This window comes from Cnephaeus nilssonii (assembly GCF_951640355.1).
Source record: "Cnephaeus nilssonii genome assembly, chromosome: 7".
Taxonomy (NCBI): domain Eukaryota; kingdom Metazoa; phylum Chordata; class Mammalia; order Chiroptera; family Vespertilionidae; genus Cnephaeus; species Cnephaeus nilssonii.
In genome coordinates, this window is record NC_137078.1 from 91,215,317 (window position 1) to 91,234,095 (window position 18,779).

At 37.8% G+C, this 18,779-nt stretch overlaps 1 protein-coding gene across 24 annotated transcripts in view; it reads left to right on the plus strand.

Annotated features, from left to right (window-relative positions):
* Positions 1-18,779, plus strand: part of EIF4G3 (eukaryotic translation initiation factor 4 gamma 3) — a 286,670-nt gene that overhangs the window by 131,847 nt on the left and 136,044 nt on the right. For 14 of the 24 annotated variants that reach the window (XM_079776759.1, XM_079776755.1, XM_079776738.1 and 11 more), the window contains 3 exons: positions 2,286-2,318; positions 14,197-14,376; positions 14,974-15,088. In XM_079776759.1, the coding sequence (XP_079632885.1) occupies positions 2,286-2,318; positions 14,197-14,376; positions 14,974-15,088 (328 nt within the window). The remainder of the gene's footprint in view (positions 1-2,285; positions 2,319-14,196; positions 14,377-14,973; positions 15,089-18,779) is intronic. The other 10 variants (XM_079776756.1, XM_079776741.1, XM_079776743.1 and 7 more) reach the window with 1 other exon arrangement.

Genomic DNA, 18,779 nt, shown 5'->3' on the forward strand with positions numbered 1-18,779 from the left:
GAGTGGGTGGGTGGGTGGGTGGCAGGCATTAACATTGGATTCAGGTTCACAGAAGGCTGCTTTTCTTAATATCTACAGTCCTCACCATCTTAAAGACCCCTCTTTAAAAAAAGAAAAAAAGAAACCAAAGTTTCTATTTTTAATATGAGCCAGCAGCGACTACAGTTTGTTCTGTTGCTTACAGTTACCCATAGGATTAAGACTATTGTCATTTCAAATGAAAAACTCAATAGCCAATGGTGACTAGTGCAAAATAGATTAGGGTACTTTCCCACTAACTTAAGTTGTGGTTTTAAAAAATATATATGTATAATTTAATAAGGTACTCCTCTTTTTCATAGAAAGTTCTCTTTTGACTAGAACATTTGAATTATATAAAGTTTCAACTTTTATTTTAGAGTCTTAGAAATGGGACCTTTCTGTGGAACAGTGATAAGACAGGTACTGCTGAACTCAGGTCAATCGTTGAACATGGTCCTTCTCTCCTGTTTTCTTCAAAAGTGTCATTAAGAAACATCTCACTTCCATCCCCTACTTTCATACCACATGGGTGGTATTGCCTATTCTTGAAACTTTATGTTCATAGTTGAGGTATGATCTGTTTTCTTTTCATCATTGGAAAACAAATTATAGACCTCAGTTTCTTTGAAGAGAAAATGTTCTGCAAGAACTATAGCTGCCATTATCATCATTCGAAAAAACTATGGTTTGTAAATATAATGGATTACCTAACACACTCTAATCATATAGATCATAGAGAACTCATCGAGTTATGCTGAATAACTTTAGAATGTGTTAAGGCACTTGTCATTATCTGAACAATAGGTGACATTTTAATTTCTATGGTGAATTCTTGATAGAGCTATCTTCAGCTGTCTCCTACATTGTGGCATGTACTTCACTAGAATTTTTTGAATATTTTTATACGAAATAATGATAGTTGGGGAAATAATTCCAAATCTCTTGCAAATACTGTTGCAGATAACTAAATTCTGGGTATGAGGGAATGTTTCTTAATCTTCAGTCCAATTCACCTATAATGATGAGCTGACAGAGGAAGGTTCTATAGGAAATGAAACAACTGAAGAAATATATTTAACTCCTTAAATGTATTAAATAAAAATCCTGTATGGTTTGCATTCAAAACTGCTTTCTAAGTATTTTCTTTCTACTATTAAAGAGGGTGGTTAACATCTCAATAGTTAATATATTATTAGTCAGTACATGACAGTATGTACCCGAATATTTTTCTGTCCTTTTTAGTAAAAATCACTTTAGAAGCCCACTTTTGCTCTGATGAAGAATTATTTTATCATAGAGATTTAGTATTTAAATTTTTATGGGTGACTAAGCTTTTTCCATTCTAAGGTAGGAAAAGTAAGAGTTGAAGCACGTATTATCTGCTTTCAAGTACTCTGAGTTGGCTGAGAAGTTCTGTTCTCTTTTGCATTTATTCTCAGTATCAGATAGCAATGGGTACATATGTACAGTGTTGTGCTGTTGTGTATAAATAGTGAGAGATTTAACTTTTTACTCCTTTTTCTTCTTGAGCTTATAATAGTACAACTTTAATCATGTTGGAGAGTGATGTTCTTCACTAGCTGTGTGCTTTAATATGCCTGGTATTAAACTTTACTAGTTAATTGCACTTAAACATATAATTACTTACATATTTAAATATATATTTATAAGTTATAAATATATATTTAATATAATATATAAATAAAATGTTATTCTTTAACTCTCATGAAATAAAGAAAGATAGTAAAGCTTCCATTTCATGTGTGAGAGATATCCCATTTAACTTGAGTAAATTTGACATCAGTCCTATTACATTCTTTATTTCTTGTTGGACAGTATAATTACCCACTGGGTATTTCTTATAATGTAAAAGCATTTCTCATTCCCTCCAGCTATGTCAGTTGCATAAGCACACTTGACTTTTCATACAGTTGTCTTAATATAACCACTTAGTGTTTCAATTATTTTTAATTTTAGGTTTTAAAAAAAATATTCCTATCAGAGAAGCAGCCCTACCTGTGCTTAACAGCTTAGCTGTTTCTCTACCAGCTGATAGATGGCAAACTATTTCTAGTAGTGGTGTTAACCTGTTGAATCTTAGTACCTGTCTGTCACTGTCCTGCAGCAAAGCTTTGACTGTTTGTGTTCTTTTTTTTCTTGTGGGTTTTTTTTTCTTTTGGCATATTGTGTGACATTTTGGTTTTTGTTGTGTTTCTGACTCTTTGTGCCTTTCCTTTTGTGTTTGTTTTCCCTCCTTTTCTCAGTTTGCAGCGGGGCCTCGACCTGCCCATCATCAGGTACTGTACCCTTGCCCCTTGACTATCATCCTTAACAAATAGGTGGGGGCTTTAGTAGCTGCTGACTCTTAGAATGCTGCCATTCCATGGAACCACCCAAACTACTCTCTTCAAGAGTAGCTTCAGTCTGATTAGGTTCTTTTTGTCCTCATTTCACACTATTTTGTTAACAAACCCATTTGTTTCTGTTTATGGCAAAAAATAATTGCTCTGAATTTAGAGAACTTTGAAAATTTTTAGATATACTAAACCCTCATAAGTTTTGTGGATTAAGTTTAAATTTAAGTAAATGGAACAGGCACCATTCTAAGGGTTTTCTGTTAACATTCTGATGTAATTTGTATTGATGTGTATAAAATAGCATTAATATTTCTAAAAGCATTTAACCTCAGTTACTAACCTCGGCCTAATAACAAATTAATATTACTATATCTTTATTCTTAGGATATATTGAAAATAGATACTTTATTTAATTCTAATATTTTTAGCCTATTGGTTCTTTTAAATGAAGTATTCGTATAAATTAAAATTTCAAAATGTATAACGCTAATTTATTTAGCAGTAATATACTACAGGGTATGGTTTGAAAGAAAGAACAAGACTTGCATGGTGTTCTCCCCACCCCTCCCCCAAATTGCTTTTTATGGAGTGTTCTGAAACATTTTCTTCTGCTATAGTAGAAGGAGCCTTGGCTTTGGAATCTGATAGATCTGGGTTCTAACCTTCAGTTTCCTCATATGTAAAATGAGGATAAATACCTTCTACATTAGAGATAATATACTTAAGTCATCTGACACAAAGTAAGCAGTCAATATCTGGTAGCTATTTTTAATGTTGTTATGTAACATAGTATAGTTTGATAAAATGAGAGCAATTTACTAGTATTTAGCTGTGATGTTATACCTTAGAATTCATTTTACTTGAGTAAAGGGATATTATTGAGGTCTTTCATTGTCTAACAGAGATCTAATATAAGTCACTATTTCTCAAAATACTGTCTCTCCAATTTAGAGAATTTAAAGCCAAGCACATTCTAAGGTGTTAAAGGTACTTTGCAGGAGAACTCAGAGATGGTTGTATGAAGTGGAGGGCCATTCTTTGGATTTGATAAAGAAATAAAACTCGGGGTATATTCTAATATCAAGAGATAGTATTGTTGCTCTGGCTGGTGTGGCTCAGTTGGTTAGGCGTTTTCCCATGCACTGAAAGGTTGCCAGTTCAATTCCTAGTTAAGGCACATGCCAGGGTTGCAGGCTTGATCCCAGATAAGGGCACGTGCAAGAGGCAGCTGATCGATGTTTTGCTCTCACATCAATGTTTATCTCTTCCTCTCATTTCCTCTCAATCAATAAAAAATCTTTAAAAAAAAGAAAGATCATATTATTATAATGCTTTAAGCGTGTGGACTTTAGCATTAGCTAGGCCTCGTTTGACTCTTTCTTATTAAGTGTGTATTGGGTAAGTTATTTACTATTTTTAACTTCAGTTTTCTCTCATTTCTAAAATGGGGACAGTATTAATACCATCACAGGATTGATGTGAAAAGTAAGTGAGATAATGCAAATAAGATAATTAGCAAAGTATTTGGCAAATACTAAGAATCTAGGGGGCAAAATGACTACTAATTAATAAAAAAGATAATCTCTTAGGTAAAAAAATTGATTACAATTTTTTAAAATTTAGTCAAGGGTTATAGAGGCAAGGCTTAAAATTTAGTCAGGGGTCAAGCCAGATACTCTTGACAGAGAAACCTGGGGCAGATCTGCTCAGGAAGCAGAGTAAAAAGAAACTACTGATCCAAAAAAAGATTTTTGAGCTCCTTAATACAATATTAGGTATTTGTATCATCTGTGTTCAATAGCAGTGGTCCTCAAATAGGGATGTTGTACTTAAGCCTTTATGAATAGTCAGCTTTGGGAAAATCTGTTTTTTAAACTTTCTTCTAAGCCTAAAGGCTTGTGATACAATTTGTCTTCCCTTATTTCCAACAACTGAAGAAAACTTTAAGGAATCTTTGAGAGAAAAGGATGAGTTATTTTATAACTCAAAAAATATTGGCAGATTGGTCTTTCATTTAGCTGTAGGATGATGCTTGTGAAATTATAGCATGTTTCAACTAATAAATAACACTGTGCATGTGTATATACTTATTATTTAGCAAGAAAAATAATTACTTTTCAACTTTAGCTCTTAAACATAGGTTCTTGAGATACAGGAGATATCCAGAGCATTGCTTTTGGATATAAACCTGAAGTAGCTGGCTGCTTTTTTTATTGTGGTATATTTCCTTTCTGAACAGTGAAAAGGAAATATATAACACTTAGAGGCCCGATGCACGAAATTCGTGCAAGGGGCTCGTTCCTCACAGCCCCAGCTGCCTCGGCCCTTGCAGTCCCAGCTCTGGAAGGTTGTCCAAACCGGTCGTTCTGCTGTTTGGTCTAATTAGCATATTAGCTCTTTATTATATAGGATTGGCTCAGGCAGCAGCAATAGTTACCTTAGAGAAATAGAGGAGGGGGAGGGTCATGGGCTTGAAGTGCCCATGCTGAGCAGAGGTAGCTGAACCAATGACATGGTACGGCATTGAGTAAATTGTTAGGGAGGCTTGCTATTCTGTATCCATGAGTGTAGGTAGGGGCCAGTTTGGTTTCTTTCACTATGGAATAGGTATGGGCATTTTCAGTGGGTAACCATTTATGAGAAACTGCTCTGTAATTACAGTTTATTTAGTAATCTTTGGACTCTAAATGCCAGTAGAAATTCCCCCAGGGACAATTAAAAAACAAAACAAAACAAAACACACCTTCACATATTTCCAAATAACCCTCTATGGAGGTGAGATACTATTTACCATTTGAGAATCACATGCTGAAGTCTATATTTAAGAGAATCTTCTCCTCAGATCTAAAATCAGGTAGAGACCTAAACCCTGAGATATTCCCAGAGAAGGTGCTCATAATACAAAACAGAATGTGGGAAGTTACATAATGAAAACAATACAGTGAAAAACAAACATTGAGAGGTATACAGAGAATACATTTTTAAAAGGCAAACATCTATATGCTGATATATTTTTGGTTTATCATGCTTAATATTTAAAGTTGAAGTCACAAATGGTTTTTTCACCTATGGTTGTTCGCTTTGGCCAGAAAGAATTAAGTCAAAGGTTAGAATTAGAATTAGCCATGAATAGTTGGAATTAGTGATAAAGATTTCTCATTTCTCCTCTATTGCATTATTCATCAGTGGCTACCTTTCTGATCACATATCCTTTCACGCTGTGATCTTTAAAAATTTTTTTAAACAAAATAATTGATGCTGGATGGTATTTCTTATGATACCTGTTTCTAAAGTCCAATAGAAAATATATAACTTTTTATGTATGCGTCATAATAAGTCCTATCAACATTTCAAAGAAAAAATTTTAACTTATTTAGGTAAACTGTTTGGAGATAATTGCCATCATCCGGTTTAGTAATGCAAAACCTATTTTCTTCTTTGTAAAATAAGTTATCTGAATTGAAAGGAAACAAATAAGATTTTGGATAGAAAACATTTTTAGTTTAATAGAACCAAGAAACTGTTATAGGATGTGTTTCTTGTATTTTTATTTAGAATATTTTTATTTGTGGGCCAATAGGGCTCCTTTTGAGTTCCTCAAGTCAGGAATACCGTGCTCTCTTTAGGGTTATTTCAGCCACATCTTCATGGTACTATTAGTTTTTGGCTTTTGCAGGGATTCTTTAGATTAATATAAGTGTATTCTATTTTACTTTAATTTTTTTTTGCAATTTAGAACTTGAAGAAAATAATAGTTTTCTTCAAAGGTAAAAGAAATCCTAAGTAATTTTATATGCAAAACACCCTTGACTTTAGAACTATGTCAACTATTTTTACTTGGATGTTTGAAAATCCTAAGGTAATTAGAAACCGAAAGAACAGAACGTACACTCAGAATTAAAAACAAGTCACTTGGTATGATGTAGATTCTGGTTTGTGCTATTGATTTCATGCCTTTGGTCATTGAAATCTGTGTAGTTGTTGTTTAAAATTACTTATATTCCTGTCTTTAGTTGACTTTAGAGCTTCCCAAGAGAAATAAAGTGTTGGTTATATATACTATGTCTGGCAGTCTTTGCACTGTGAGAAAAACCAGGGAATTGGTATTTAAAAGTGTTCCTAGAGCAAAAAGATTTTGCATTATGCTGATATATGATTTTAGTTTCTATACTCTTTATAAATGCTGAGTAATATGCCATATTCAAAGCAGTTGGATTTTGTGTAAACAAATAAGCAGCTTCATAAAACTTAGTCATATTTGGCCTCAAGGAATATGTTACCTGGTGGCAAGCATTGAAACTATGCATGTTTTCCTGTTGTAGTTTGGTTCCTTTTTGCAGCAAGATTTGTTTTAAAAGAAAGAAATAGCTGGTTTATGGTGTGTGTGTGTGTGTGTGTGTGTGTGTGTGTTTCCTTTTCATTGTAGCCCCTAAAGATTTCTGTATTCAAAGTTGTGCTGTTACAGTTGAAATCCTAGTTCTTTGTAGAGAAATATTTCTATTGCTCTAGGCCAGTGGTCGGCATACTGCGGCTTGCGAGCCGCGGTTTGCCGCTCTGTTGACTAATGAGTTTGCCGACCACTGGGATAGGGGCTTAATCACAAGGAACAACAACAGCCTGTAATTATTGGAATCGTGAGTCTAGGTCAGTGGTCCGGCAAACTCATTAGTCAACAGAGAGGCAAACCGCAGCTCGTGAGCCACAGCTGCAGTTTGCCGACCACTGCTCTAGGCAGTTTTCTTTCATTTGGAAAGTAAATGAAGATTAAGGCTTGCCTCTGGGGCCAACCTGGCACATAGAGTTTAATGGATATTATTAGGAAGTCAGATTAAGCATCTATGTAGTTCTATGACCAGAACTTTTAGATTTTTTCAGAGCTTGATATAAGCCAGTGATGGGCAGTTTTATCTGGTGTCTTAGTCACAAGGAGTGTAGGATTGCAGCAGAGACAGTAAAGAAAACACAGGGAGTTGGCATAACTGGGATTCAGTCTTAGCTTTACTACAAACTAACCTTGGGCCTCAGCTTTCTTATCTGCGAAATGGATAAAATAGGCTCATAAATGATAATATTGAGGTGTTATAATAACAGCATCTATTTCCTGTGGGTGTTGTATTAAAGTACCTGCCTGTCACAGTGCCTGACACATAATAAGCCCTTGGTGAGTGTCAATTTCCTTTAAGCGGTGAGATAGTCTGCCTTTCCCCCTCTTCCCAAGCTATTTTTACCTACAAATGAAGTGTTCTACAAGGATGTTCATTTCCTAGACTCTACATTATGATCTGACAGAACACCTTCTTCCTGACAGAATCCTTAGGGTTTTTTTCCCCCTCCATTTGAGGTCATCCTCTAGGGCAGCACTGTCTAACAGAACTTTCTGTGATGATAAAAATGTTCTGTATTTGCTCTGTTCACTATGGTAGCTACTAGCCACATTTGGCTATTGTGCACTTCAAATCTGCAATGTAGCTAAAGAACTGATTTTTAAATTAAGTATTAATTTTAAGTAACCAAATATGGCTAGTGGCTACTATGTTGCACAGCTTAGCGTATAGGGCTTATATCTTCTGATTCTCAGTGAAACCTAAATTATGTGATATTGACCACATGCAGGACAATTCAGAAAGAATTTACTTTAATAGTCTTCATTGTAAGTTATAACTCAGCAGAGTATGTGATTGATACTTAGCGATATCCCATTATGTGGACACTTTACTGCTTGTCCCTTTGTAACTTGTCAGAAAATCATAGCACTATTATTTTTCTCAATAATACTTTAGACTTTTTAACACTATTAACTTAAACTACTCTTAATTGTAATCTTACTGTTATCCCTCAAGTAGGCTGCAAAAATCGAGAGATTTCAGAAGCATATTTTTGATTTTTTTAATGCTTTGCAAATTAATATGTAGTCAGTTTTACTACATGGAAGAACTATTGTGATTGACTAGGATTTTTCTAGTTGATGAAAATGAATAGGTGGTTTTTAAAGAATTTATTATTATTATTATAATATAGTTTTTGAGAGATATTTTTTCTTTTGATAGTTTTAGAGACCCAAGTCATGAGAAATGATATAATTACCAGCATCTTCCAAAAGTATTTATTATCAATGTTATTGACCAGACAACTTTGGTTAATGGTATAATTCCTATTTCATTAGAACAATTTTTCAAGAGTAATGCTTTTCTAGCTTCTAGAGTGTTTCTATGAAAGTCAGCAATCATGAGTACCTTAAGTTCACCCTCTGTTTTTGATCTGCCCAAAGTACCACCCCAAATGAGGACTGTCACCTTCTGCCATTCTCCCAGCGTGCTAGTGGATTATTCTATCTAGTAAAAAGGTAATATGCAAATTGACCATCACTCCAACACACAAGATGGCCGCCCCCATGTGGTCAAAAATGGCTGCCCCCATGTGGACACAAGATGGCCTGCAGGGGAGGGCAGTTGGGAGGGACCAGGCCTGCAGAGGAGGGCAGTTGGGGGCAATCAGGCCTGCAGAGGAGGGCAGTTAGGGGTGACTGAGCCGGCAGGGGAGGGCAGTTGGGGGCGACCAGGCCTGCAGGGGAGGACAGTTGGGGGGGGACCCAGGCCTACAGGGGAGGGCAGTGGGGGGGGGAACCAGGTCTGCAGGGGAGGGCAGTTGCGGGGGACCAGGGCTGCAAGGGGAGGGCAGTTGGGGGTGACCCAAGCCTACAGGGGAGGGCAGTTGGGGGAACCAGGCCTGCAGGGGAGGGCAGTTAGGGGTGACCAGGCTGGCAAGGGAGGGCAGTTAGGGGTGACCGGGCCGGCAGGGAAGGGCAGTTGGGGGCAATTGGGCCTGCAGGGGAGGACAGTTAGGGGTGACCAGGCCGGCAGGGGAGGGCAATTGGGAGCAATTGGGCCAGCAGGGGAGGGCAGTGGAGGCGACCAGGCTGGCAGGTAAGGGCAGTTGGGGTGACCAGGCCTGCAGGTGAGGGCAGTTAGGGGCAATCGGGCTGGCAGGGGAGCAGTTAGGCGTCGATCAGGCTGGCCGGGGAGTGGTTCGGGAGTGATCAGGCTGGCAGGCAGAAGCAGTTAGGGGCAAGCAGGCAGGCAAGGCAGGCGAGTGGTGGGAGCCAGCAGTCCTGGATCGGGCCTAAACGGGCAGTCGGACATCCCTCGAGGGATCCCAGATTGGAGAGGGTGCAGGCTGGGCTGAGGGACATGAATTTCGTGCACCGGGCCTCTAGTTGAAAGGTAAAATAATTAAAACAACCTAAAATCAAATTTGCAGATGATACTTATGCTTTACATGGTTCTTCTCTACCTAGCCCTTTTCAGCATTTTTATCACAGTGCTTTGATTAATAACATGCCTATCACATTTGCTTATGGTCATGTAATTTTGACATTGTGTGCTATATTCTGAATTTTAAAAATAGTACAATCTGAAATGATGGGTTGAAATTATAAATTTCATATTGCACTTACTAGCTACTAGGTACCCTTCTAAATTTACACTACGTATCTAATTTTAGCCTCACAACAATCTTCTAACCAGATACATTTTCAAAGAAACAAAATTTACAAGACTCCTTATGAGCTTCAAAACACAACTCTAAGAGTATACACAGAAGTGAAAAACATGACATTGCCAGGTTATGTGTGAAAATTTATGGGTTTTAAGTTATTGTAATTCAGTACCAATAGTTAGTAAAATGTGGTTGACAAAAGAGCTTCTCTGATTCTTAGTCTTATTAATGGAAACATAGTTGACCAGAATAAGAGAGATATATTGCTCTTTCATTCAGCAACAGATATTTATTAAATGAAGGTTAGGTACATTCCTTGCAGACTCCACCTGAATATTTGTGTTTAGTTCTCTATTTAGTAACACTTTGAGCAAGGAAGCAGATTTGAGAGAAAAGAGTAAGCTGGCCAAGGAATTCAAAATCTTGGTTGGAGGGACAAAGGGTAGAGGGTGGTGATTGGCCTGGAACAAAGAATGGACAGTGGTGTGAAAGTTGGCAGTGATGGCAGTCCTCAGATAACTTAGAGGTTTGTCACTTATGGAGAAGAAGGATTAGACATCAGTATGATTTTAGGTATAGGCATTGAACTAGAAGGTAGAAGATAGAAAACGTTGGAACTGATAGAAAGACTGTTGAAGTGTCAGAACTCCATTTAACAATGAAATGGAGCTGTTGTTTCATAACCCCAAGGGCATGTCATATAAGAGATTCAAAGTTTAGGTATATGATTTGACTAAATGGCCTGTACTATCCTTCCATCCAGAAAAGTGATTCTTTTAATGACTCTTCATCACTCAGGGGTGAGGAAAAGGGATTCAGAAGCATTGCAAACATTTTGGGAAAGCCCATTCATATTCATTCACACATTCTTTTCAGTAACCTGTGTTTTGCTGTTGTGCTCACCCTTGGAATCCTAATTTCCTGTACTGCTATTAAATCTAATTCTTTATTTAGAATTGAACGGTTAGCAGGGAGTACAAAAAAGAAGGATCCATCTCTTTTTAGTTCTTCGCACTTCCAGCAAAACAGCTTTCCTAGTCCTGTAGCTAGTAGAGCGGCGCGGGGGTGAGGGGGTTCAGGGCGGGCCGGGGGGGGGGGGGGGGGAGACTTTTTTAAAAAGGCTGCGGGGGGGGGGGGGGGAGGCAAGCTCCAGATAGCCTGTCCTTGTAAAAATCTTCTGTGTTAAATGTATCAAGGATATAAAAGCATATGAATAAGTTTCAATTTAAGTGTGAAAGAGATTTGGAGTCCTTTAGGTAGAAGAAATTTGTTTTCTTGAATGATAGACAAATTTTGTGAAGTAACTGGTGTAGCATTTTTCTTACCAGGAATCAATTGTGGTTGAGGGATGTTCCGCCCATTAGTGTAGTTGGATAAAAGTCTTGCCACATCCCATTAGCCTTTGAAAAGATTTCTTGTGACTGAGCATAGTTGTTTGAAAATACAAGGAGTGTTTTGTTTCATGAGAGGTAGAGTGTACAGTTAAAAGTGCAGACCTAGAACCTGACTATATTTAAGTTACAGATGGGAGACCTTCAGCAAGTTATTTAATCTTCCTTTCCCTTAATATTTAATGGGGGTATTAACAGTACCTGCTTAAGTTAATACGCATACAGTTTATGTAAAGTGTTTAGAATGGTACCTAATAGCTAGTAAGTGCTATATAAATCTTAACTGTTGTTATTTAATGTACCTATATGAATATATTTTTCTATTTAGCTTCAAAGCTGAGATCTTAGTTTATAAAAAAATTATTATATGTCCATATAACCAAAAATCTTGTGTTTTAGTGGCTCAGCTGTATGTAAACATGAGGAGTATCATTAAAACACTTGTTTCTTTTTAAAAGATACTGAAGAAAAGTCTTATACTATTCAGAAACCCCCTTGAATAAGATAGAACCTCAGGTTTGTAGACAGGCTGGTTAAAAATCCTAGCAGAGCATTGGAAAATAGTGGTAAGAAAAGTACTCACATTAAAATTGTGGGAAGACTTTGCCCATGTCATTTTCTTGCTCTGCATAAGTAAATGGGTTCGTTTCCTCTCTCTCCCACCATAATCCCATGTTTTTTCAAGCAATAAGTACTTTGAAAAATGTGATTATAACATAGCCACAGTGGATTATCACCTGTACCCTTTTGATACTCTCATTGTCTTGGCTGCCCTCTAGAGTTGATGGAAAAGGATCTAATAGGATTAATCTTTTTCTCTACTGTGTCTAACATTTGTAATGCTCAGTAAGTTGAGCAGATGAATGACTCCTCTCACCTTGAAGCCTTTAACAGTTTTTTGGCTCATGATAAATTAACTAAGTTATAAAAATGATTGTTTATTCCTGAAATGTTCTTGCAACTCACATACATTGATGAATTATAAATTCTGTCTTCTATGTAATTAAGAGAAGTGAAGCTTAGTGGGGAAAGTTTACTAGTTCAGTGTCCTTGGTTGCATCCAACAAATCCTTGTCTGTTACCCAAACTCTGTCAGTGGAAATAACTAGAAGACTATTGCTCTCCTATGGCCCAGCCCAGGTTTCTGTGTTATCAACTTTGCCTCTTGCATTTTCTTTTCATCTCAGTCAACTCCTCTCTGGCCTTCCTCATTCACTCCATTCTCCTGCTATACCTTACTGTCTATTTTTTAAGTGATTTAACCTTTTAGTGTTGTTGGGTGGTTTTTTGTTGTTGTTGTTGTTGTTTTGCCCTGAGGTATGAAGGCTGAATGGGGATGAGCCTCAGGCACTGGATCCCAGTTCTTCCAATTCAGCACAAGATGTAGTTACTATTTCTACCACCTACCTATGGGGAGCTTAATGATTAAGAAAGCACTGGATGAGACCTTGAGTGGGCCCAAAGGTCAAAGCTTTTTCGCTTCTGTTTGGACCAATAGCAACTCAGATTTTGGAGCTAGAGCACATATTTAGACTGTTATTCTATTTCCCTATTTAAAGCTATAAGTGGCATCTTATATGCCCGGTTAGGTGAAAAATCTGATATATGTTGCAAACTTTAAAATGACAAATGGCACTTTTAGTGTTAGCTCTTATCTCCATTGAAGCTGGAGAGTGCATCCTAGAGAAGTTAAGAAACTAATCACATAATGTCCATCCATGAGCCAAGAGTAGAAATCAGTAATCCCAATTGTACTTGTGCCATTAAGCAGACATCTCCTTTCAAGCTGTTATAACTGTGGCTACTATTAAAATATTTTTTGCCACTGGATTTATTTATTTTCAATTAATTTCAAATTAACTGATTTGATTCTTCAATTTCATGTGTTCTTAAATTCTCAAGTGGAGAATTGTCATTCTGATTTTCTAATCTTCCTTCTCTTATTAATATTAAGTAGATATTTTTGTTGAGCTGCATGCTATGTCCTACCCCTTCCTACTGATCTATAAGCTTTTCCATTGGCTTTCTTTCTGTTTCCTGCTGCTTTCTTGCTTCCTAATTGAAGGGAGGATTCAGACCTATCCAGGTAACAAACTACTGGTTCTGCATGGCCTCTTTATTACTCTGTCCCCTTATTATTATTATTACAATGAGATTGATTGTTTGCTGCTGAATTCACAGTGGGAATTTAATGTTGGTATATTGTTTCAAGGCTTTTCAGTGTGCAGTGAGAACTATAAATAACCACAAACACGGGTTGCCATTTGAGAGATTTGAGCTTTGCTCCTTCCACACCATCCTTAAGCCTCTCTAGATCCTTCATTTTTATTGCAAAGTATTTGAGAAATCAAAAGTGGGTTCATTTTAGTATGGGGTTGCCACTTTTTTTGAAAAGGCTTTTCCCATCATGAGACAATCAGCATGTGACAACCTACAGATAGTTTTAATTTAACTTAACCTTGATACACTGAGACAAAAATGTTTATGTCCAGAGAGATTCTTGTTCTTCTAAACTACGTTTAATTTTTAATTAAGCCAACTACTCTTTATGTAAGGATCAATACTTTTATAAAACAAAACAAATTTTAGAGACACCAGCTACTCCTTTTATTATATTTTATCACACATTTTAAAATTATTAATTATGTATGGAATTTTTAGTTTAAATTAGCTGAGACTTCATTTTAAAAATGAGACTGCCCTCCAGTTTTCAAATGTGTGATAACATGATCAAAACTTAACCTAGTGTGACTAGTATAGAATATTTTTTGTGAACCCAGCCATAGGCAGTTTAGACTCATTTTATGTATATTGTATTTCTAATTCAAGTTGATAAGATTTTTATTAGTGGAAACAAGGAGAAAGTTTAAGATAGTAAAATTTACTTATACCCCTTTGTAAAAAAAAAAAATCTCTCTTTTTCCCCTCCTCAGTTTTTCCAGAGGCCTCAAATACAGCCTCCTAGAGCTACCATCCCGAACAGCAGTCCTTCTATTCGTCCTGGTGCACAGACACCCACTGCAGTATATCAGGCCAATCAGCACATCATGATGGTTAACCATCTGCCCATGCCGTACCCAGTGCCCCAGGGTCCTCAGTACTGTATACCACAGGTAAAGTATCTTTCAGGTCCTTGTGGTCCAGAGGAGAGTGGGGATTAACTAAGGTTCTCATCAGAGACCACAGAAAAGGTGGATGATAGCATTAGTGTTTAGTGATGTGTAAACTTTTTTGTTGTTTAGAAGTCCAGCCATTTTGTCATTTTCCATAATATTACAAAAATATATTTCTGTGCCTCCTTAAAACTTTCTAAGATGATTCAGAAATTGTTTTTATCTCCTAGCTTTTCTCCCATCCCTTCCCAACAACCAGCTGCTCAAAAATAGGATCCATAATTAAGCTGTTCCTGTGATATTATTCAATGTCAGTGAAAGCTACCAACCTGAATTAATTTTTTTTTAACCTGAATTAATTTTATAAGGAAGGAGCTCATGTCTGCCTGTGTACCAATATGCTGTATGGCTTTACTTAAGGCATATCTTTCTCTTCATTATCATCACATCTTGATGGCAACCAAGCATTTTGAATGTGTTTAATCAAGTGGCTTCACCTCATTTAAATGATCTTCTTATACACACACACACACACGAAACTTTTTCTATAGTAAGCTACCTTCATACTATTTATAAATGTCATATTCTCTCTTCTAGTACCGTCATAGTGGCCCTCCTTATGTTGGGCCCCCCCAACAATATCCAGTTCAACCACCGGGGCCAGGTCCTTTTTATCCCGGACCAGGACCTGGAGACTTCCCCAATGCTTACGGTAAGTATGAAAAGTTGAACAATTTCTGTTAATTTGTTGTATTTAATCCATTTTGTTGTTTGACAGTACAGTTTAGGCAATGAGATCTAGTGTTCTGAAGTTATCCTATCTAATAATAGAGTAACATGTAAATTACCATCACTCTGCTACGCCCACGATTGGGCGGCGGGAGGCTGGGGGGCGGGACTCGGGGTGGCCTATCCGGCCATTGAGAGGCATGGATCCGCTGCCACTGAGGGGGGCTACCCTGCTCTTGAGAGGCGCAGGGGGCGGGACTCAACGGCCAGATCCGCGGCCGCTGAGGGGGCCTGCCGCGGACAGGCTGCGCCTCTCAATGGCAGGGTAGCCAGGTGTCCGCCTCAGCCCCCCTCAGCGGCCGTTGAGAGGCACAGGGGGCGGGAGTCCTGCCCCCTGCACTTCTCAACAGCAGGGTAGCCCCCCTCAGCAGCCGCGGACCATCAAAAGTGGCGGAGCTGGGTGCCTGTCTGCTCCGGCACCAGACCTTTCAGAAGCCTTCCCCGAGCCTGAGGCTTCTGAAAGGCCTGATGCATCAGCGGACAGGCACCCAGCCCCACCGCGAAAAGCGAAAGTGTGTAGGGGACCCTACACGTGCATGATTCAATCATGCACTGGGCCTCTAGTTTGTAGATAAAATGTTACAAACAGTTCTGATCTGAAAGCTACTTCTTAGAGAATGGCTTACACTGAAAGATTATTATAGAAATGTATTTCGTTTTAATGACACCTTCTGCAGGAGTTGGTAATTCTATTGCAAAGAGCCCATGCCTTGAGGTTATAATATTTTGGCAGATATGTATTTTTTTTAATTTCTTTTTTTATTGTTTAAAGTATTACTTTTTTTCCCCCCATTGACCCCTCCCCGGCCACTCCCACCCCCAGGACAAGCCCCCAGCACCCCAGTGTCTGTGTCCATTGGTTATGCTAATATGCATGCATACAAGTCCTTTGGCTGCTCTATTACATCCCCCCTCCCGCACCCTCCCCTACCTTCCCTCTAAGGTTTGACAGTTCATTCGGTGCTTCTCTGTCTCTGGATCCATTTTTGTTCATCAGTCTATGTTGTTCATCATATTCCACAAATGAGTGAGATCATGTGATATTTATCTTTCTCTGACTGGTTTATTTCACTTAGCACAATGCTCTCCAGGTCCATCCATGCTGTTGCAAATGGTAAACGTTCCTTCTTTTTTACAGCAGTGTAGTATTCCATTGTGTAGATGTACCACAGTTTTCTAATCCACTCATCTGCTGATGGGCACTTAGGCTGTTTTCAAATCTTAGCTATTGTAAATTGTGTTGCTATGAACATAGGGGTGCATATGTTCTTTCTGATTGGTGTTTCTGATTTCTTGGGATGTAGTCCTAGAAGTGGGATTACTGAGCTGAATGGGAGTTCCATTTTTAACTTCTTAAGGGAAGTCCATACTGTTTTCTACAGTGGCTGCACCAGTCTGCATTCCCACCAGCAGTGCACAAGGGTTGCTGTTTCTCCACATCCTCACCAGCACTTGTCGTTTGTTGATTTGTTGATGATAGCCATTCTGACAGGTGTGAGATGGTACCTCATTGTCGTTTTGATTTGCATCTCTTGGATGATTAGTGACTTTGAGCATGTTTTCATGTGTCTCTCAGCCTTCTATATGTACTCTTTCGAAAAGTATCTATTTAGGTCCTTTGCCCATATTTTGATTGGATTGTTTATCTTCCTTTTGTTAAGTTGTATGAGTTCCCTATACATTTTAGAGATTAAACCCTTATTAGAGTTAACATTGGCAAATATGTTCTCCCATCCAGTGGGCTTTCTTGTTTTGTTGATGGTTTCTTTTGCTGTGCAGAAGCTTTTAATTTTGATGTAGTCCCATTTGTTTATTTTCTTCTTAGTTTCCTTGGCAGGTATTTTAATTTTAAAGTTTGTCACCAGTTAATATGCTTTCTTCCAAATTAAAAGTTCTTTTCTAATACTTCATCAGTTATAGGTCCTTCAGCTATACCACCTTGGGCAACTGTTCTGGTCTTGCTGTCTAGAAGCCATAAACATTCCCCTTCCTATTTTTTCTTCTTGGAATCTCTTCTACTCTTATCCTTTCCATTTCCAGTGCTTCTGATCTTGATGCCTCCCTTTCCTCTACCACTTTTCCTGTTCTAACCTTGGGTTCCGGTTAAAAGTAGGTTTGGGGGTGGGATCCTAGATCTATGTTCTGAAAAGGGAGTCCTCTCTTCTAAGACAGAGGGACCTTCCTGTGGCTGAACTGCCAGGAACAAATATGAGACTTGTTCCTCTGGCCCTACTGCTGGGGTTTGTGAGTTGGATAATATTTTCCCCAGACTTCTTAGTTCTTTATTCTTAGCTTTGCAATTTACTCAGCACACTAACATTTTATTTTCCTACTCGGTTTAAATATTGAACCATGATTTTCAGAGAATATTCTTACAGCCCGACCGATGTGGATCAGTGGTTGAGTGTCGACCTATGAACCAGGAGTTCACAGTTCAATTCCTGGCCAAGGCAAATGTCCAGGTTGCAGGAGGCAGCCAATCAATGATTCTCTCTCATCAGTGATGTTTCGCTATCTCTCTCCCTCTCCCTTCCTCTCTGAAATCAATAAAAATACATTTAAAAGAAAAAAAGAATATTCTTACCCACACTGAATTTCAGTAATCACAATTATAGAATTCTGTTTAGAAAGTATAATTCTTGCAGTATTTCTGCAATGTTGAGGAAAAATAATGCAGAAATAGTATTTGTTCAATGTTACTTTTCAGTTTTGCTCTCATCAGCGTTTCTTAAATATTTTGATGCCTGTTATATCAGAAAAATACGTCATGGAGATTAAAATCATTTCCAGCCAACCTAAGGGTGTGATGGCCCAAGATGAAAAAATTAGGTTTGGGAGCAAAGGGCTATGTATGGTTAGTGGTGGCAGTGAAGTTGAAAAAGGAAAACAAAAAAGAATTTACAGTAGTAGAAGGTCTCATTATCCCTTGCTTCAAACCAATATACACTCCTTTTCCTCACTCTGCCATATCATTCTCTCCTCCCTTGTCATCTTCTCATTCTTGTTTAGTGTTTTATCCTACTATATTGAGATTATCCTGATCTGCCAGGTTTAATCATTTGGTATTTACTGTATGTATAATATGTGGAAGCCTCTGTCTCAGTCATGTTGACTCAAAAATGTTTTATTAGCAGAATCTGACTTTTTAAGAGATGGTTCACCTTTTGTATCCTATTTCACTTAGCTTAAAAAATATGGCAAAGTGAGCAGATTGTATTGCTTCTCTTGCAGCATTTGAAACCAATATTAGGATTTTGTGTTCTGTATTTTGGGGCTAGTGATGTAATAGAGTAGCATAAATCGCTTATTTGAGCTCTCCTTTGGGAATAGTTTACTCAACACTGAAGGATGGCTAAGGTTTTTTGTCATTTTACAGTGAACTTATTGAAGTCTCAGTCATGTCCTCTGATTATATATTTTCCAGATCTGAATCTCTAAGCTTGATTGATACGTGCAGAGTTCTGGTACTGCAAAGTGATGGGGATAGGGATGATGATGTCACGTGATGAGAGATAATAGAGCTGATATTATTTGACTGCTCAAGTACCAAGAATTTTACCTGTATCAATTACTTTTCATGTACAGTTCATTCCTCCTTGTTACTGTGATCCAAC